The following is a 21834-nucleotide window of genomic DNA, read 5'->3' as shown; positions in this document are numbered from 1 at the left end:
CTGAAGCAGGGGACAGAGAAGAGGGAAGACAGCTATTTGCTTTGTGACCTGCAGCAATAATTTATTCTGATGTGGCATTATTTCCTTTCTTTTGGAAGCAAAACCTCTGGCATAGCTAAGGAGCAGGGAGAGGTGTCATTGCACAACTTAGGGCTCGTCTCACTTTGTGAAGCCTCATGATTTGCAAATAGAAGGCTGTGGCTCCCTAGTCTGTGTGGTGGTCCCTGTGTGGGCAGGAATGGGATGGCAGCCGTGGACAGATGACATAAATATTGAGAGCAGTGTGCTTGGAGAAGAAATGCACCCAGCTCACTTTGTTAAAAGTGGATACATCTGAATATGGTACATAATTACTCATTATGGTGATATTGAATAGCTACCATTACAACTCCCTACCCAGAAAATTGCAGTACTTATAGAAACCATCCTGTAGGGTCCCTATTCCCAGGGGCCAGCTTAGCTTTGCTTTTGTAATTTTGCCTTCTTTTTTTGTGTGAATGTCATACAGGAAAATAAAGTCCTAGAAAAGTGGGACTCTCCAGTAGAGTCTAATTAGCCAAGTAGAAATCACTCATGTCTGCTGCATTAAGCTCAAGAGCTTCTTGAGCTTATTCTCCATACCTGCAAATCTAACTGTTTCCTACATTTCCTATATATAACCTGCATTCCTGAATATGTGTAGGAACAGGGACTTTTCTCCATCCGCTTGGCCACAGACTGAGGAAAAAGTGATAATTGAAGGTCATTAAGGCAATTGGAACCAGAAGACCATTTTTCTCATTAAAATAAAGTGTACCACTAAGAAATGAATTGCTACTGTGGTTCATGCATTAGTAGTTAGATAATTGCTGTAGCACTTGTCATAACGGAACACTGGATTGCCATCGTGCACATGTGGCTGAGTGGTAGGTTACACATCAAGCAGCCTCCTAGACAGGGACTAATTGAAGAGCCAGGTGTTTCACTTCACCAGCAGAAGGAGGCTGGCTCTAGATGAAGCAATTACATATGTAGTACTATATTGCTAAAAGAAGTAGTGCTTATTTCTTGCATGACAAAATGCTACATCTTATATGTACTGTGTATATGAATGCTCTGGAGCTATTAACATATTGGTGAACTCTGAAATAGCATTCTGAAATCATGGTTCTGTTTCTTGTGGGTAAGGACAACATAATAGAAGAAAATACGCATTTTGCTTTCTCAGGTATTCACCTTCTTGCATGTATGTATGTATCAAGAGAATTACTGCTGTCTTAGATTCCCAAAATCTCCTCCATGTAGGGGATCCAGGAGCAGAAGCTGACTGCTTTTAAAGGTCTAAGCATCATATTATTTCATGAATTATAGATGTGTTTATGTTGAAACAAGTGTTTTTGTTGCAAGGCTTCCCTCTGCTTGGACTCTAGAAGTCATCATGTGCTACATCAGAATGAGGGGGTTTTAAAACGAGCCATGCGTCTTCCTCACTCTGGTTAACTAGATACATGTGTACTACATAGGATAAAGTGTCTTTTTTTTCTTTTTTAAATTAAAAAAAAAAAAAGCAGTCTGAGAAACAAGAAACTGCCGCTGAGACTGGAATGTGGCACCTTATAAATAAGACCGGAGACAAGATGCACTCTGATGGCTGAATACAGTAAGGTTATTCAGCTCTAAGTCTGCCTAATCACTGAAGTCAAATGTAATGAATTTACCAGTGTGATCAAGGCCTGAGGGAGGGAATTTTCCCCGTTTACAGGAAGAGCACCATACATGGGCCAGGAAATCCCTTGGCCAAGGTGTGGAGTGTTGCTCCAGTGCACACGTACAAGGAACAAGAGAATGCCACTCTCTGTGGGCAACACCATGGGCAGCAGTGCTAGAAACGTCCTGGGGAGGGCAAGGGAGGCCCCCAACCTCTGGTACCTCCAGAGGATCTTCAAGTAGGCAGTCCAGAGAAGCATGATGCCATGGTACAACTTGGACTACGCTTAGCCATGGTCACTGCTTAGACTACTGCATGGTCCATCTCTCCCAAGCCAACCTATACACAGAAATAGAAGTGAGAAAAACTGCCCAAGTACATGGCCTACTTTTGGTCAGCCCAAGCCAAGTGCTGAACTGCTGCAGTCTGCCTGCACTGGTTACCTCCTCCACAAAGGCTGAGACATCCTGACTCCTCTGTATATACTGTTCACCCCAAGAAGTAGGTGCAAGGCTGATTTATAGCTCCCCTTGAGGCATTTCCACAGTGCAGTCATGTGCTGCATCCTGCCCTTCCAAAGGGGGTTAAAGCACTGAAGCTCAATACACATCCTCCATGTAAAATTCTGATCTTCCTCAATATGCTAGCAAGTCACTTTTAGCACATTACTGAGTTGCTGTTGCAATCAATAGATTTTGTCAGGCAGATTGTGGGATTTTAAAGCTGTAGCTATCTGTTACTAAGAAAAATAATTGCCTGCACTGTTGTTAAGAAAGCAAAATGAGAAGACCAGTACCACAGCAAACCCTGTAAAACTGTGTTCTATAGATTTACAAGTATCCAGAAAGGCATGGGTATATTATAACCTGTTTCCAGGGCTGTCAAAATGACTGAAGATACTCATATTTGATGCTTTAGATAAATTAGGAAGATAATAACCCAATGTTGCTTTGGCACAGATTCAGCAAGGAGAATGAAGACAGGAAATAATGTCTGATGAATGGGAAATAACAGGTATAAAGGAGATAGAAATACTTCAATACTTCTCCATGAATGTTAGTCTGGTGCAAAAGAAGCAAAAAGTAGGGGAAAGAAAATGACAAACCTCAAATGGATCAGCACGAGGAACTGCTTCTTTCTTGGAGTATATGGACTGCAAGGACAGAATTGTCCTTGGAGTGTTTTCAAGGCACTCAAATTCCCAGGATGTCCACATATTTCTTGAGTACCATCAAACTCCCAGCAAACATAAGGCTACAAATGTACCTTGCCCATTTCATAGCTTTTGCTCAGAGTCATTGTCTCAACATGCTTTTGATATACTGGAAGGGTTAACACATAAGCATATGCTCATGAGGCATCTGGGATGGGTGAAAGGAAAATAGACACCTTCTAGGTGAGGTTGTGTGTTAGTGACTTTCACTGCCACATGTGTCATTGTCACAGAAAAGACAAAGACAAAAAAAAGCAAAAGAGGCCATTAAATACTACTGAAACAAACTTCCCATGGCCACACCACCAGAAAAACCACGTGTCCCATCTATTCACCAGCAACACCAGATCTGCAAATACAGGTGGGAAGACCAATCACAACAAAACATCAATTTCACTCTATTTTCTTTGTCTATGGTGCTTCTATATGACAGTTCTCATGTAGCAGGTGACATCTCATGTAGTCTGAATCCAGGCTACAGCACCATGAATTGATACTGAGCAATTCTGCTGCTGCTGGGAGGAAGCAAGGATGACAAGTGTCAGTAAAAATATCTACAGACAAGTACTAAAACACAGGCAATCCATGACACAAAATGGGGAAAGAGACACTGGAGTCTGAGGCCTGTTTTGTAACAGGCAACATTTGCCCTAAACTCATGTCTTACATGAGTCACTCAGCCTCATACCTCAAAATATTGAGGGATGCTATAATTAGTGAGAAATGTATTACATTATAAAGTTTTGGATAACACATAAAGATACATCTAGCATTGAAACATGAAATAAGAGTAACTGATGCTATTAAGTAACAAAAGTTTATTTTATTAACATTATAAATATTTTCATTCCCTCCATTTAACTCCAAAATGAGAAAATAAAACCAATACAATGGAACAATTCAGGAGCTCCTCAGTTCTACTGAAAAGGATCCCCTTTAATGATAAATTAAAAGGGGAAGCGACATTTTGTCAGTCCAGCAACCTCAGTAGTTGAGCAGCCCTAGGTATTTTGTTGTTCAAATGGCACAATATGTGCGTGCACATATATGTATGTGTCTATATATATGCATAGTGATAAATATACATATATATAGTAATATACACACATAAATAGACACAGCCACTGAACAGACATTTTCAGTAAACCAAAATGTTTTGCACGTCATTTAAGTGGGTTCCCAGTTGCACGCTGAAATTTGGGCCCTGCACGGCACAAGCACAATGATACTGTACTAAGTCAGACCCAGAAGTGCTCAAAAGATTCAATACGTACGTGTCACTTTCGACTGCTGCAGAGTCTGCCTGCTTCTGGAGGCTGTCGAAAATCAAGAATCATATCTCCCTTGAAAAGAGGCAAGGAATAATCGTGCAGCATCCTGGTCCCAAACTCTTTCCCTCCATGAACCAACTTCTGATATCCCTGGCCATGCGTGAGCCATTGCAGGAAACAATATGCATGCTGTTATCTAGAACCACAATACATTGCCAGTATCTAAAGCATTGTTTGCAGTGCTTTGGGACACCTTGATATTAAACGCACTATACAGAGCCAGCTTCCATTCTATCTCCAGTGTCGAGGTTTATTTTCATCATAAAGCAACCACCTCCTACTGAGCACAGGCAGCTTTCCATAGGCACAACGGGCTCACTCTTGATCATAGCATCGTCCTGCAGCTGCTGGCGAAAAAGGCAAGCCAGACTGTCTCATGTGCTCTATGCTCCTTTGAGCAATCCGAATGGCACAAAGGAACTCAGGGAATCTGTCTGTCCTGCCAAGCTCGCCCAGAGCCAGCCCCTGCTACAGTCGCCCCAGGCACAATGGACGTTTCACTGAGGAGAACATCACTGGGGACTGAGAAGGACCAGACCCAGCTCCTTTGTAATTCACCTGTGGCCTCTGGAAGCTATCTGTGATTACAGAAAGCCTTCACTGCTCCACCTGCTTCATGGGAATAAATGACCAGGGAGCTGCAATGAGCTGACAATCCTCTGCTCAGGCACCAGTCTGGCCTCAGCATAGGATAGAACCAAACCCCTGGTGTCATTGAAGCTTCCTCCATTCCTCACAGGAGTAAAACAATGCAAAAAGGTAAAACTGATAATAATATAGTTCTTATTTTTGTCAAATATATAGAAGTATTACAGTAACATCTTTCCTCACAGCTGGAAAATTATGCAAGGCCTACCATGAAACCACAGCATTAGGATCTTCCTTGTAGAAATTTCACATATACCAAAATTACACTCTGATTTTTTATTTTAACAGTTGCCAAATTCCGTTCTAATATATACATGTACTGACCTTTGCCACAAGCCCCTGGATGATTATCAAGGGAAGGAATTTGGCTTTCACATTTTATTTTTTAAACAAGAAAGGTAAAGACAGAAAATAACACAAAATACATTTCATGTCACCATTGATCTATAGATTACAAATATACATAGTTTCCTTCCAGAGGAAGAAATACTGAAGTATTTTGCTCATATCAAATGAACTTTCAAAAAGAGAAAAAAATAACAATAATTAAAAAAAAAATCAGCTCCTCCCTCTCTACCACAACAATCACTCTTGTTTTGTTTTTGTTTTTTTTTTTTTGAAAATAAAAGAAAAAAAAAGATTGCATTCATTTAATTTCCACAATGTCTACCGAGGAAGTAAAACTTATCTGATTAATGACCTGAGTTATTTTCATGGTTTTCAAACTGTATGTAATCTTGATGATCACCATCTACCAGAGACCTACACCTAGCAAGGTGCATGAAAACAAACACTGGTAGGTCTTGGAAAACAAACAACAAAGCAAAATTCAATAATCTATTGCAAGAATTATGTCAAAAGTGGGCTGCGAGTGTCTTCAGGGAACTGGTCAGACAAAGTGGAAGTGGAAGCTCTGCTGTTTCTGGCAGTTGAGTTATCTATAGTTATTGAACCATAGACTAGTTTGGGTTGGAAGAGACTTTCAAGGGTCATCTAGTCCAACCTCCCTGCCATGAGCAGGTACAACTTCAACTAGATCAGGTTGCTCAGAGCCCCATCCAACCTGGTCTTAAATGTTTCCAGGGATGGGAAAAAAATGAAAGTGCATATTTTGTGTATGCATGTTTTCTTTCCCGTCTTTTGTGATTACAGTGTGATTACAGTCTCTGAGGTAAGACAGAGAACAGACGAGTACAGAAGACACAGCTGGCCTTTAGAGCAGCTAAGCAACTTTACATTTCCAAGCCTATAGTGGGTAATGAGGCAAAGAGCTGCTGCTTGTCCTTCTCCAGTGGGATAGCCTCTCTGAAACTTTCTTCTCTTGAGGAATCAGATAGCTTACAGGTTCAGCCAAAGAAGGTTTTCCTTTTACAAATGGGACCAGGTGGTGCTCATTTGTTTGTTGACGGCAGCAAACCTAGGCTGATCTCCTTCCTACCCCTGGCCATTACACAAATGCGACTGGGTCCATAAGTAAGTCCATCAGAACGCCCTGCACCATGCACAGACCTCTGCCCAGTGTAAAATCCATCTTTTCAAAAGTGAAAAAATAGCTATCAACTTTTAGGCAGGCCTGAAACCTGAGCAGAATTGCGTTGGACATTATACGCGCAGTGGTGGCATGGGAAACCTTACTGATAACTTTCTGCTCTGCCATACAATATCCCATATAACTCCTTTCCATGCAAATTAATGTCTCATGAAGATACCATAACTATATACTCAGCAACAATAAGGAGGTTAGGTTTTGTTGTGAGAAAACTCCTCAGTGATTGAACACTGAGGACACAGCTTCCCAGAGGATGGCAAGGGAGGGAATGCAGCTGGTAAAAACATTGGGGTTTTCATAAGGGCATCCAGAGCTCCTCGGATTTTTTGCTTCTGCCTGACCATTTGTGAAGATTTAACACAGAGATAACAGGTACTATTAAACTGATGAAAAGTGAGGGTAATGGGAGAATAAAAGGAATGAAGGAAACCGTAGGGATGGAGGAGGGCCTAGTTAGATGTTTTAATATCTCAGTTAGTTTGGTTCCTCCACACACCTTTTCCTTTTTTTTTTTTTTTTTTTTTTTTTTTTAAATAAATTGTGCAGATGAACATGGGAGAAGTTCATGCTACTTGCTGGAAGCAATAAAGGTAAATTTCCGTGGCCCATGGATTCCACAGACCTTTGAGTGTCCCGCCTCCTCCATCATGGGCTAACTCATGGAACCTAACCGTTCCGTGGCAAGACTCAGTAGCCCTTAGAAACTGATGGCATGTCCTCAGGTATTTTCCACGTCAGCGAGTGACATGTTGATTCCATCAGCTTCTTCCTCACATGATGCCCGAGTGCCTCAGGTGAAGCCTTGTGATTTCCAAGGGTCCTCTTTGATATTTTCAGACATCAAACTGCTGTCTCCAGATCCTCATGGGAAACCATTTGGTAGTTTTGTCGACTGTCCAGGTAGGCAGCTAGATCTGGATCACCAGCTTGCTGAGCCCTGTCACGAGGGGTTTTACCCTATAATAAAGAAATACGAAGAGAAAGTCTTGTGCTACATATTTAGAAGAACAGATGAAAACACAACACAGAGAAATCACTACAAGAAGGACAGAAGCTAGTCTGGAGAATTAACACCAGTTTGTACAACAAATAAGTAAAGTCAAGTGTTTCTATCAGAGTTTAAAGATTTTCAAATTCCTTGTGTGGTTTAGGACAAATCATGCAGATCTGCAAGGACATGCTATTTGACACATGACACAGAAGTGCTCACATGCTGAAAGGAACTGATTTTTCATTCTAGGACTGCAGTCCCTATGTGAATGAATGTGATGCACAGTACTCTAGCTAACACTTGAAAAGTGCACTTCACAGACTACACACTTTGCTTAGGATGTGCAGAGAGAGATGCCTGGCATTGAGAGGAGTTCAACATGTCTCATTCTATCTCAAGTATAAATCATTTTTCAGTGTATCAGTTTGCTACTCTGTTATCTGATCTACCTTATGAGCACTATTAAATTGGTGCACAAGTCTTGATCCTAAACTATGGAAAAATATTGGAATGTTATTGTATCTACAGAAAAACACTCCAGCTCCTTGGATTTCTCTGCAGATGAAGATAAACAAGGCAGAAGCCACTTGTCTGGGTTTCAGCTGTTGCAGAAATTATCTTTTGCAGTGTACAGTACTCTTATCTGAAAAAGAGATGATCTCTCTCCCTCTTACAGGCTACTCCATACAGCATAACATGGTAGGAATCGGTTTTAATTGTCTTGCTGCAGCAAAGGTGCTTCTGATTCTGGAACTCAGAGATCTCAGCTGCTGACCACAGGGTGTTTATGTTCAGAAATGCCAGAGGGGCAATTTCTAGGCCATGTTCCCAAATGATCAGATTGTTGTGTTGACAGAATATTCCTAGGGTTTAATTTTGCCCAGACATCTTTCTCAGCCAAGTGCACACTGAGAGAGGGTTGTGGTGTCACATCAGTGAGCACAGGGGTGAGGGCAAAAGAAAATGGTTAGCCCTCCTCACAAAGCAAGTCAGACACAATAATGAAGCCTCATAGATGCTATACAATCACAAACCAAGGCTCCCCTAGGTGGTCCTTGCCCAAAGGCCTCTCTTTTGACCACACAGGAGAAGGATGCTGCTGTGCCATGGAGGTACCTCATTCACATCCAATGCACTGAACAGTTTGAGGCCAGGCTCTTACTATGATGAAGATGACCCACATTGAGGACTGAAGTGTCTTGTACTTGTTTAAATCAATACAGTTTTCTAAATAAAAATGGCTCTTGGCACACACGAGGAAGCCTCAATCATACACACAGCAGGGACGGATGCTGCTCAGTCTCACTTGGCTACAGTATTTTATAACTGGTTGACAGGGCTGGGTTACCTTGGAGTCTGTCTTTCTCAGAGAGGCTCCCGCATCCACCAGGAGCTGGCAGATGGCTCGATGGCGCTGGCAGGCTGCCTTATGTAATGCTGTCTCACCCCTAGACCAAAGTACAGAAACCAGCAGTGAGACACATCACACCAATGTACATTTATGAAGTATGAGGTGCAGAGGACAGACAGAGAAGGATGCTGTATTTCTGTGAGGTTCCCACTTGCTGGCAGAGGCAGACTTGTGCACTCTCTCCCTTAGCATCTACATCCTTTGACTCGGTAGGAAAGCCTGCAATGCACAAATAGCAGACGAAGAACTTCTGAGGGGTGGGAAAGAAACGTGCACAGGTTTTATGTATTCAAAGGACCGATCACCACATTCCCATCCAACCATCAGTTCTGCTGACTGCTGGAAAAATCAAACTATCCACCTTTTTATTTCATAGCAAGCAAAGGAGAAATAGTGTTTGTTTTTTTCCTTTATTTCTTTCCTCAACTTCATTCTGGGATGCACCATAGAAAAATCCTACCCATTAAAGCCATGACTGGTGCACTTGCTGCCCTAGTTCCACCACCCTGCTCTCTTGTACATATGAGAGCAAGGGCTGTGTTTTTTTTTTACACTGCTGGTCTGGTTAGCTACTGGGGAAACCTGAACACATGCTTTTCAAAAGAGAAGGCTGTGTAGTGGGAACAGATTTATTGCAAAGCTCTTCACTCAGAGTGGGTCTACGTGTAACAGGATTCTGAGACGAACTGGAGTAACGAGGTTAAAGAAATCTATCTAGATTAATCTAATAAGAGGAGGAAAGTATGCTTTGAGTGGGTTGAAAAGGTATCCTTAATACTAGTGTCCAACAAATGAGACCATTACATAACTTCCAAAATAATGACAAGAAAGACGTAATAGGACTAACCTTGCACCTACCTACCCAGAAAGTGAGAATGCGTAAAGGAATTTCAACCTCAGTCCACGGCAGGGCAGGTTGAAATTATTAATAGGCACTCTTGTAACTAATCTGACTCTGCTGCATGAGAACTAAATTCAGAATGGGACACTATCTGATTTCCCCCCGAGGATCAAAAGAGAAATTCATGCTATAAGTTAGGGCTTGAACCTTCTCTTTTAAGAGTTAGTGGTAGAAGGACCTTTGTAAAGGGAAGCCCTCATAGCTGTGTTCACTTACACTTTATTTATGTGGCTGTGCTATGCTCCTGGATGAAGAGAAATGTGCAGTCCATCCAGATTCCATCACCTCCACACTGCACACATGCACTTTATGCAGAACCTTTTTTGTGTTCTTCGTTAGCAGAGGAGGGCACTATTGGATGAGGAATGGTAAGTTTAACCCCCAAGAGAAAGGCTGCTTTTACTTCCCATGTATTTCATATACTTCTCAGGATTACTTGTACTTCCGTTATGTACTCCTTGTGACATCTTGATTATATAACAAGACACAGAGCAATTGGTAATTGGAAAGTAAAGTCTCTTTTATGTAAAAACAGAGGTGATCATGGTTTTAGCTACTTCAGATAAATCTTCAACTGCACAGGTTGTGGCCACTTGGGACAGATAAGGCAAAGCACACTAACAGAACCAAGAAGTGACTGAAGAAAAGGTGTAGAGTAAGAAAAGTAATTTCCTAATTTCTGGAATTTACTCTTCAGGTTGTTTCCTCAATAACTGGATTCTGGAAACATCATAGCACAATACAGGACTTGTATTCCTCTAGAAAGGTTAAAGCTGCATGGGCAGTAATAGAGAGAAAGTGCTTTTTAAAGTTCAAGAAACATTTGTTTTAGTCCAAAAAGCCACATCTGAGGTGGCTGGTGTTCGGGTTTTGGAGGATTTTTGTTTACTTTTTGACCTTGAAGACATGTGCCATTTTAGAGGCTCTTTTATTTGAAAGTTTGCACTAGAAAAATAAGAGAGGTCTGCTAGGGTAATGCTCATAATGTGAATGGTAGAATAAATCATACTTACGTTTCACTGTCTGTCATATCCAGTAATTCAGATGGACCTGCAAAAGACAGTCAAGGTATGTCATATAGCATTTGTCTGCATGACTAAAGGTGTACAACTACCAAGAGAAGATTCTTGGTACAAATATGTAAAAGAAGTCGACTTAAAGCTCAATTTGCACAAATACGCCAAATTTCCAGGTAATATTTGTTTGTTTGAGCTCTTGCGCTAGCAAAGTTCTGAATGCACAGTCACTGCTGGAGTGTCAGCATCAGGGAGCAGCTGCCTCTAAATTATACTGGGAATAAATATTCATGGAGTTTATTTTCTCACTCTTCACCTTGCTCAATTAAGTGGTTCATGGAAGTACAGTGCATTGAAAATCCTGATATATTGCACGTTAAAATCTATTGTTAGTACTAGAGGGAAAATGTCATTAGGAAGTTGAAATTAGCCAAATTCCATCCTGAATGACATCCCTGTGCTACTCCATTTAATAGCATTATACAGAATGTAGATCAGGGTGGAATATTCCCAGCGGTCTTTATATTGATATGCAAATCCTGTACTCTACTGGTTAGCAATGATCAGGAAAGTAAGATTAAGAAAAACAGAAAAGATTTTTGTTAAGTGGGAAAAAAATAATGCATTTATGCTAATGTTCTTTTGTCCTTGATATTCACTACAGGCAGATGTTTATAGCAGCAAATTCCATCACTGAATTACAGGCTAAGATCTGGATAGCATTTGAAATGAGAAAAACTTTTCCCTTTGCAGTGTGGCTTATTCTTCTTCTCTCTACCACTCTGGAGCATAGTGCCAGATGGTATGGGGCAGTAAGCAAGGGGAACAGTGAAGCTTTACAGGAATTTTCCTTCCTGTGCATGAATATTTCTCTTCAGCACACTTTGACTTTGAAATTCAAGAGTTCTCAAGAGCTTACCACAAATCTCACCTGCAACTGAGGAATTTCACACTGCTTGCTTACAAAGGCCTACACACAACCTCTCTACACTCCTTTCACTCTTAGTGTACATCAAAATGTATTAGAGCAGCCTGTCTCTCCCTCACTACTTCTATTAATGCAACATACTCATGCAGTATCACTGCGGACAGCTGGCTGCCTTGGTTCCTGGAGCTGCAGGTAGATCCTTCAATTCATCATCTGTCATCATGAGAAAAGGGTGGTTAAAAAAATACTATGCTTAGTCCCCAGTGCACAAGGCATTACGTACCAATCGTAGCAGTTCTCCAAACTCATTAGCCGCTGACAATGTTTGAAGCACAGCACCCTGACTCTACCACCACGCGTTCTCGTCTCTGCATTTGGTAGCTATGTGTTCACTCCTCCCTATCAAAATGAAGAATCATTCATAACCCCTGAGCTCCCACAAGCATGAAGAAGGATACAGGGTGCTAAGCAGTGCCTCTTGTTGAGAGGAAAGATAATGCCTGAGAAACTAAAAAGAAAATAAAACACAGATGAAGAAAAGGACTCCTTTACATCTCCCAGGAGAAAATCATGTTCTCTCAAAAATAGAGGCAATTCCCCATGGTATGCTGCAGTGCCATGTCCCAGGGACAGGCAACCAGGAATGGCCTGCAGTGTGTCAGAAAAGACACCACTAAGCAAACTATTATTTCTGTTCATGGATGGGACAAAGTAGGTTGTGATGCAAAGGTGGAACAGGGTGACTAGGTTGGCTGCATAGGCTGGCATAGAAGTACTTGCCCTTGCAAGTGGGCAAGAATGAAAAAAGGTGTTAAAACATTAGGAGGAAGGATGGACAGAAGTTAGAAGAATATCACCTGAGAGGGAGGAGAGTCTGCAGAGGCGGAAAGACAAGGGTGAAGAAAAACTGGTCTGGAGCGGGAAGAAACCGCAAGGCTGGGACAGAGGAGCTGAGGACTGAGTGCGCAGCCTGCGAGCACAGACCTTAGGAGGCGCCAGGTACATCCCACCTGCATGAAAATGTTGCACTCCTGGATGCTGTCCCAAATAAAGCCCTGACTCTGTCCCAGTCATGCAGAAGGGGCAGATATTGGGGCTAATTAATTAGCAGCACAACATGGTACAAGGATTCATTTGTTTCATTCTTTCTGACTTACCTCTGAAGCTGGAATGTCCTAACTCACACACAGCCTTATTTTCAGCTGTACTTCTCTTAAACCATCTCACGCCCTCCTCCTAATTCCCTTTCCCCTCCTTTTTGGACCTCATTTTTACATCAGTCTCCCTGGCGCTGCCAACCGACCATTCCAAATCCCCCTCTGCCTTGGGACAAAAGCTGCACAGATGTGGAAGGGGCTGGCACTGGGAAAGCTAACGGTACTGTCATCCTGACCCAGCGGGGAGGCGGCTGTTTTACTCTGGGACAAGAGGCAGAGAAAGAAAAGGGGACCAAGGCGCAGAGAGAGAGAGGACAAAATAACCCAATAGAAATCCGGAAGGGAAATGCATGAGTGAGATTTCTATCAAGGAAAACAGCAGGGGGGGAAATAAAAACAAAAGACAGAAATGTGTGGAGAGGTGGAGGGAGGGAAAAAAAATAAAAACAAAAAAAAGAAAGAGAAAGAGAGAGAGCAACTTGGGGGCTAAAGAATGGCAGGATGGGGCAGGGGGGAAGAAGTTCGCATGAAAGGAGCTGAAAAGCATGACACAGTGAGGGGAAGCCCAGCTGAGATCACTCTCCTTCCTTAACATCTCCAATAGACTGTCTGTGTAGAATTATTAACTTTTTTCCTTTTCTCCTTCTGCCCCCTTTCACTCCACCAAAGCCCTTCTCTAGTTTCTCAGGAGGCAAAGCAGTCTGAGCTGGGGATGGGAGGAGAGAAGGGAAGGCAACACTCGAAAGCAGCTGCCTTTTGGCTGAGCTCACTACAACATAAAAGAGAGACTAAATGACCATATTTCAGAGGCATTTCCAAAATATACAGCCCCATGCAGTCCGAAAGTCCCCTGGGCCACAGCACACCCTGCCCTCTCCAATGGATATGGTTACAGCTGCCCACAGGAGACCCACAGCTATTAACCCCTGCCAGTCCTTTGCCCCGTCACCTCTTCATACAACTGGGGAAGAAGGGTATTTGCTTTAAGCAGTATTGTTGGACGTTATCAGCATTTCTGAGTGTCTATCTGTCAAAACCACCTTTGTTACATAACTTAATTGAGGTTGTTTTCTGGCGGACAAAATTGGATTTGGTTCCTTACCTTCGACGAAGGAATATTTTTAAAATAATAGTAATCTGCAAAGTCAGAACTATTTCAAGCCTTCTACCAACTGCACACTCCTCATTTTTACCTGATATGAAGATTAACAGTGTCTGGTTTTTATTCCTAGTGTCTTTTAGCTCAGAATTTCCACTGTAACATAGAGGGCAGATGGGCTATGGGAGCATGCCTTTCATAGTAACTGCCTCTCAGCCATGTTGATCTAAAATTTAGTAAACTTATACATTGAAATAGACTATTTTATACCTTGCACCTTCTAGAAAAACTAATCTGTTTTCTGCTTAGGTCTTTCACAAAAGTCCACTAACATAAAACATTCTGCAAATCTAGACATACTAGCAAACGTCAGGCAAATTCACCATCCTTCAGTGTTGCTTTCTGATGACTATTCAAACCTAGTCCCTGACATACGTCTCTGTAATGGCAAAATATACTTTCTAAAAGCCTTCTTTGGAACTCTTGAATCTGTTCAGAATGCAAATCCAAACTCACTGATGGCTCTTCACTGTTGAATTGCAGTGCTGAGAGTAATGAAAGCATTCTCCTCTTACCAGAGGATGTTGTCTAATGGAGCAAGGACATTGAGGTTTGAGGTCACAGAAATGTTCAGAATGGGACGCTTTACTGACTGACTGTTCTACCAGAAGTTCCCACTACAAACTCCTAAGTCAACTGTAATTTTTTTTCTCTCTTCTGTTTAAAATTAAAATACCCTAGATGAATACTCTACAGAATTCTTGTCTGTTTTTTGAGCCTCTGTAGAAAAGAAGACATGGAGAAGGCAAATCTTGGAATGTCTTGTAGAATGGTTATAAATTATAAATAGTTCAGAACGGTCAGATGAAAACTCCAAGCCAAGTTTGATTCCAAATACAGATGATAATTTAGGAGATCCTTTTTCTAACAGAGCTTCTTAAACCCTTCCTAATCCTGTTTGTGTTAAGCAAGTAAACAGTTAACTGTTCTCTAATGTTCATGCATTATGGGTGTGAGAGAGTTGCTGACTGCAGCACTAAGCAGATGTGGTTCTGATACCTACTGAGTTTGACCCTCAGTTTCAAGCTAAGTGTTCCTTAGCCTAACTACAGACAGATCTTAAAAGGTGACCCTCCTACTACAGGCAGAAGACCCCTGATTTAGGAAGGCAGTCTTGAACAACAGATAGGTCTGTGTACCTTCCCTTGCTGCCCAGGGGACAGAGAGAAACTGTTTTGCAGAAACGGGAGCCAGCACAACTGTTCCTGCAGCAGTAAGCTGCTGTCATCCTAATACCTACTACATTGGTGCTTTAGCTGCTATTCCAGGCTCATGCTAGTCCACTGCCAAGTATCTGGCAATACTGCATAGCAGTCTCCTTGTGTGACTCACCTCTGCTTTTTCTGATATAAGAAGGGTTATTTTGCTCCCCTTAACAGCTGAGATCATTCTGCTCAAGATCACAGAATAACCTCTCACATTAACGTCCCCTGAATGTTTGCAGAAAGCATAAAGCCGTCTCCACATCATGACATCATTTTCTCTCCTTCATAATCCCAGTGCTCTGGGCAGGGGGGCATTTGTCACCCCAGTATCATGTTCAATTCAGCCCAGTAGTTTCACACTTGGCAGTTAAAATTCCTGGTATGGTGGGGTTTGTCTTGTTTTGTTGTTTTTTAAAGATATTCAGAAGGTTTTCCCTGTGTGATTAATAACAGGTTTTCTGTGCTGTGTGCTGGAGGGTATTTTGCAGTGGAGCTCTTATTAACTACCTCCAGTCGTGTATGGGAAGCAGACAAACTACAGAGGAAGTATGGCTGGGCAGAGGTAATTGCTAGAACAGGAATAAGACCCATTTTAATCAAGGGTGGATATCAGCAGAAATGAGAAACTAGATACAGGGAAAGCGCCTCAGATATTAGTAGCATTGGACCGGTTCTTATACACTAATTATTGTTGAGAAGACGCCAGAGAATGCAGCAGAAAAACAAGGACATTATGATGATGATTCAGCAAGAGAGCTCATTTGTGACTGAGAAGTGCCCAGGGTAGAAATGAGTTTCATTAATTGCTTGGTGAGAGAAGAGAGGAGGCCCCTATTAGAGCATTGTCCCATGCACTCTCTAATCCCCAGAGAATGTTAAATAAACAATGCATTTGGAGAAGCCCAGAGGACATATGTCTGGAAAGCTGCAAAAGCTTCCTGCCATCCTTGGGGATAAAATGGGGAGAGAGGAACTGAGCTGACATTTGATCAACCTTCTGGTTTGTCTTTGTCTAGCAGTCCATAATCCCCCACATTTCTCTATTCACATCAAAAATTCCTTGCTCACATCCTTAGCAGCTTAAATGATCTCACGTTAAACCTTCATGAAAGGAATGGTGACTGAGTCAGATTGTGACTACGTTAAGGTATATGTGTCTAAGAAAAATAATGGAGAAGCAGCCATGACAGTGAATTGGCACAGGTCATGTTCAGTGTAAGAGACCAGAGGCAGTAAGAAAATGAAGCGAAATTATGTCTATCTACAGAATTCAGAGACACATAAATGCACTGTGACTAATGAGATAATAAGTTAAACAGGAGGGAGATTTAGCACTGGTAAGGCTTGTTACAACTGGTAAGAAAACTAGCCAGTATTTGAATATAAGGCCAACTGCACTTAGCACCCATATGTAGGTGTCTACACATAAAAGAGTGAAAGAGCAGTTCAGACCCCCTCAGTCAGATATTTGGGGCAGAGTTCAGCTGCCCATGCACAGATATTTTGTGCCATTCAGTATGCCTACAGGCAAGCCTTGGCATGTGTTTGGAATGACAAGGATGCTTTCTTGGACTCCACCTACCAGTCCAGTATGGGTCTCCTACAGGCCTTATATGTTATCCTGTTGATCTATGCAGATGTCCTGGCTGTCCAATGGCAAAAGACATTAGATAGTTATGTTTAGCTAAACAAATGAAGTGCATAGGTAACTGTCAGCTGAATCACTTGCTGGGCTCCAATGACTACCTTGACTAGGTCTCCCTTGAGCTAGTCACGCTAGAAGTCTGTTGCTATTAAAGATGCTCTCCTCACTTCAATCTGCCCCTGAAAGAGGACAGGTCTCCTCTAGTACCTCTGTCATACCTGAGCAGACGAACTGAGTCACAGGTCTCTGTTGACAATGCAGGAACTTAGATCCACAGATTACCTGACACCTATATGTAAATGCTTAAAATTAAGAGTCAAGCTTGAGCTAAATCCCTCCCTGATTAACACAAATGTTAACAGATGGATTATCACTTCTTCGAGTTGTGCTTTTTTCTTCTCCCTGTACAGTTTCAGCTGTAACTTTCAAGCATTAGTTAATACTTATTCCAATTGCCAGAGGTAGTCTCTGTGTTTAGTGCTAACGCTACTGCCGAAACAATGTAGCTGATTTTGACATCTGGAAGTCCAAGTAGTCATTGATATTCTGAAGAGGGATCAGAGGAGAGTTACAAGAATGTTTAAACAACTAGAAAACATTTCCTACAATGCAGAAGGCTAATCACTGGGACTTTAGCTCTGTGTGCAGAGCAGTGACAATGTTACTGTACCACTCTCCAGCAACCAGTGAACAAGATTACAGTAGTTCAACAGGTAGACACTACTAAATGTGACTGCTTCAAATGTATTTACACACACCAATTGCTGCGTAGCTTGTGGAAGCATGCCTGCAATCCTGTTACTGACAAAGATAAAAAGAGTAGAAAGGAAAAAAGGGAAATGGCATGACCACAACTTATGAATACAAAATGGAAATCACCATTTTTTGCTGTTATGTGGTCTTAAATTTAACAGAAACACAGAAGGAAAGTGAGGTAAATCCAGACTAGAAATAAATGCACAGGTTCCTAACCAGTGTGTTATTAAATACTGAAATAATACCAATGGTTGGATGAGCTCTCCATCACTGTAAATGTGCTCTAATTGAAAAACAAATTTGTTCAGAGGATTCCTATGCCAGAGGTTCTTACTAGAGCATCACACTGCTTCTTCACAGCTGCACAACTGATGCAACTTTGAAAACACCCATCCTCTTCAAAAGCCACTTTCCCTGTATCTGGAGCCATCACTCGCATTGCTACCACATTCCTCACATCCTGCTCACACATACTATAGGTGGACATTTTGTTGAGGGTGACCACAAATGAGTGAGGGCACTTCCAGATGCACAGTGTGGTTTTACCTGACTGACACGTGGCTGAAGTACAGTTCTCTGTGGCTTTGCCCACTGTGACTCACCATGCTCCAGGATGTATTTCACAATCTCGCCATGCCCAGTCTTGGCAGCATGGTGCAGCAAGGAGCAGTGATCAGGTCCTCGAATTAACAAATTGGCTCCTTTTTTACAGCATTCTATGAACTGGAAGGAAAAAAAAAAACAACAAATAAAAACACAAAAACAAAAACAAAACACCACAGAGGGATAAGATGGGAGGAGTAGAAAAACAAATATGTAGGAAAATTATTTATTTATTTTCATGGGAGGTCAGTACAATAATGGAATAAAATGAAATAAAATATTACTTTAAAGCCTGCTCTTAGGTCCCAATGAAAATATATCTGAAACTAGAACTATTGACAATTGTATGGTTTAAGAATTTCCTAAACAATGAGACATTGCTACTCTACTGGTGATGAATTATTACTTGCTAGCAATGCTTGCAAACCACTTCTGGTGAAGTTGTTGGGATACTTTAAAATATATGTAGTTGATGGAAAATTTTTGCTTCTCTACTGAAAATTCCAATTTTTCCTCAACACAGGAGATAAACACTTTCTGACTAAACCAGAAAACTCCAAAGCTCCACAAGGAGGTGGGATTCAGCTACTCCAGATCTCCCTTCTCAGTCTCCACCCTCTGCCTGGGGCTGGTGGAGGGGGAAGCCCTACATGGGATAAGAACGGGCCAGAATGGCATTGGCCAGGTGTCAGAAATGCTGTAAACTCTGGTTGCAGGGGGACTGCAGTGCAGATCGCTGCAGAAAAGGAGGAGAGGATTGTGACAGCATGGCATGATTTATTATGTGGTACATCTGAAGAAGGGCAAGAAGTTTCCCTGTCAAAACAAACTCAGGCAAAAAGTTTTCAAGAAGGGGAAAGGAGACAATATTTTTGGTTGCTGGTTGAAGGACCGTTCCCTAGATGCTGCAGCCACAAGCACAGGGGCAGAGGTGTAGAAGGGGCATCTGCAAGCGAAAAGTCAGTCTAACAGTACTGTCATGTTTACAAATGGCTCCAAGCTGGTTTCTTGCAGATAAAACTGGAATCATTAATCACGGTCCTTATTCAAATTTGAGGGCACATTTCCAAATCCTGACTTGGCTACTGAAAAACACAGTCTGAATAACTGTCAGACATGGAACTTAAGACTTTGGCACAAAACATTCTTGCATGGGTGCCTTTTCCTCCCAATAACTAACAATATCAATGCAGCACATGCTTTGAGATATCCATCAAATGATAAAACAACAAACTGAGATTTGTTCTACCTGGTCTGGTAGTTGCCTAAGTAGAAGTTAAGAAGTGTCTAGCAAATCTAGGGCCTTGGCTACCAACCTTGCTGCAGTAAAATATCCTTACTGTGGAAAAGGCTGTGTTAGAACTACCCTGCTGTTCAGTGTTGCATTTGCCAGTATAGTAATTTCCCTGTTATTAGCTGACACATTGCTCTGTGCAGTACGCTATGAATCCTGGGCTGAAAGGTGCCCTATAACACCAGATCCTATTCAGTTCAATTTCACATCTCACCTGACCGATGTGTTCCCCTAATATTCAAGTTTTCCTGGAAAGACTGTAAAATGGCACTTGTCAGCAGTCCCTCCACAGCAGTCTGTCTATGTTTTGAGCAGAGGTGTGATAAAATTTACAGTATATCAGACCTGCAAAAAGCAGTGAAAAAGTGGACACTCAATGCTCTGTACTTACCTTCAGCAGATCACCAGCTATGACTGCCTGTAAAAGTGCTGCAAAAGACAAACAGAAAGCTAATGTTAGGCTGAAAGCATTATACATGGAGCCTCACAGCTGAGAACATAGCTCACAGTATGTGCAAGCTAAGAGCAATGCCTCAATCCACTTTCATTCTCATATATTATCAAAACCAATGCGAACCCTGCACTGGCAAGCAGATGGAAGACTACCCATGTTGTACAAATGCTGTAGGGACATCAAGTAAGCATTTTTAATGCTGCCCTAAAACTGCATGCCTCTCCGGTGTGAATTTTTTTGCCTTGAGACACTTCAGGGACCTTTCAACAGTGTCCACAGGGTGGGCCCAAGTCTCTAGCACCTGAGCTGTCCCTGAAGACATCAATGTCAAATGCAGGAAGCCTGAAAGCATCCTTAGACCTCTCAGACTTGATTCATATTAACAGTGGAGTGGTCAGACAGTCTCAAAAACATAGAGAGTCTCAAGTTGCAAATGATTAGGTGGCCAAATTGAAATTTCTTAATAATTATTTGTATTACAAGAACATTTCAACATGCCAGTGGACAGCAAGTCCCCTGACTTTAGCAGGCAGGGTCAAACAGAGAGCAGGAGCCAGTCCCCACCTTTTTAGCCTTTATAATTTAACCAGACACAGAAGGAAAGGGAGGCAAAGAGAGGCAAAGTGAACAAAGGCTCACAACAAGGCAGGACAGAGCTGTGTACAGAACCAGGGGCTGCCCACTACCCGCTACTGTCTGCCCTGTACCTGTTGAAAAGAAGAAGGAAGGCAAAAGCCTGGGACTCTGTATTGCCCTATGTATAGGCTGCATTCGGCTGAAAACACCATAGTGGCAAATAACCACAAGCATGAGAAATTGTTTCAAATCTACTGCTATGCAGCTATTTCCTCCTTTTTTATCGTGTTCTACCTATCATGATATATATATAGCAAAAACGCAATTATGAATAGTCTTTCTGGGAAAGCACTTACTTGGTTTACATCTTAGAAAGCATTAAACATCTGCCTCAGTTCATACTTCTTCAAGAATACCTAAGCTCATTTCTATCTTCGAGTCTAGGTAGCACAATCAAGTTAAGCATTTGTTCAGGTGCCATTCTTGATAAAGATGCCAAAAGCTCACATAGGGGGGAACAAGGCGGGAAGAAAATCGTAGCATAGCCTTGCCTCTGAAAAGTAACACACAGGAAACTGCACAGTGTGAATTCCATGAGGAGCTTGTTACAGCTTCAGAAATGACAACACGTCCAAGCTAAACACTGCAGAAGAGGAAGAGCATGCAAAGCTGACTCAACAAATGTGCCTTTCTTTGAAAACACCTGGGGCTGTGCATGGTTTTTTGGTCTTGGCAGTGCCCCGTTCCCTGGCCACGCAGCAGCAGAAAAAGCAAAAACCCAGTCCAGCTAAGTTCTAACTTGGGAAAGTAGTAGCAGCAATTTCTGGTAGCATTAGATTTAGGACAGCTTTATAGTGACCATCAATTAAACTAAGTTCCTGCAAAGCCCCCTGACATCTGTGTGAGTGAACACAGATTTGAAGAATGGAAAAAGACAAACACCAGCAGGTAAGTGCTAGAACTGGAAAAAATAAACATATATGTTTGGTTTGGGGTTTTTTTCCCCCAATGGTTGTAATACTGGCTCAGCCTAAATTAATAGCAGAGCAGAATTTAACCCTTGTGCCATTAATTTCTTTTTTTTTCTCCTTTTTCACCAATCTGGTCTCACTGCCACATTTACTCAAAAGGCTACATCAGTTTGGAGTTGTATAAATGTTTTGCTCTCCTCACACAGGCAAAAATCAAATGAACTGGTGACACCAGCTTTTCAGTGTCTTCTACATCCAGTATTTTAAGAAATGGCTTCCCTGAAGTTGCTTCCTAAGAGGCAGAGACACATTTTCTTACACAAACCATGCTTACGATTA

At 41.9% G+C, this 21834-nt stretch overlaps 1 protein-coding gene across 9 annotated transcripts in view; it reads right to left on the bottom strand.

Moving 5' to 3' along the window:
- Positions 1–5140: 5140 nt before the first annotated feature.
- Positions 5141–21834, bottom strand: part of DGKI (diacylglycerol kinase iota) — a 214940-nt gene continuing 198246 nt past the window's right edge. For 6 of the 9 annotated variants that reach the window (XM_065839772.2, XM_065839756.2, XM_071798478.1 and 3 more), the window contains 5 exons: positions 19886–19923; positions 18200–18320; positions 10745–10781; positions 8768–8867; positions 5141–7385 (listed from right to left, as the gene is read on the bottom strand). In XM_065839772.2, the coding sequence (XP_065695844.1) occupies positions 7269–7385; positions 8768–8867; positions 10745–10781; positions 18200–18320; positions 19886–19923 (413 nt within the window). In that variant the 3' untranslated portion in view covers positions 5141–7268. The other 3 variants (XM_071798495.1, XM_071798500.1, XM_071798483.1) reach the window with 2 other exon arrangements.

This window comes from Patagioenas fasciata, chromosome 1 (assembly GCF_037038585.1).
Source record: "Patagioenas fasciata isolate bPatFas1 chromosome 1, bPatFas1.hap1, whole genome shotgun sequence".
NCBI classification, from domain to species: domain Eukaryota; kingdom Metazoa; phylum Chordata; class Aves; order Columbiformes; family Columbidae; genus Patagioenas; species Patagioenas fasciata.
This window is presented reverse-complemented; position numbering and strand designations above follow the sequence as displayed.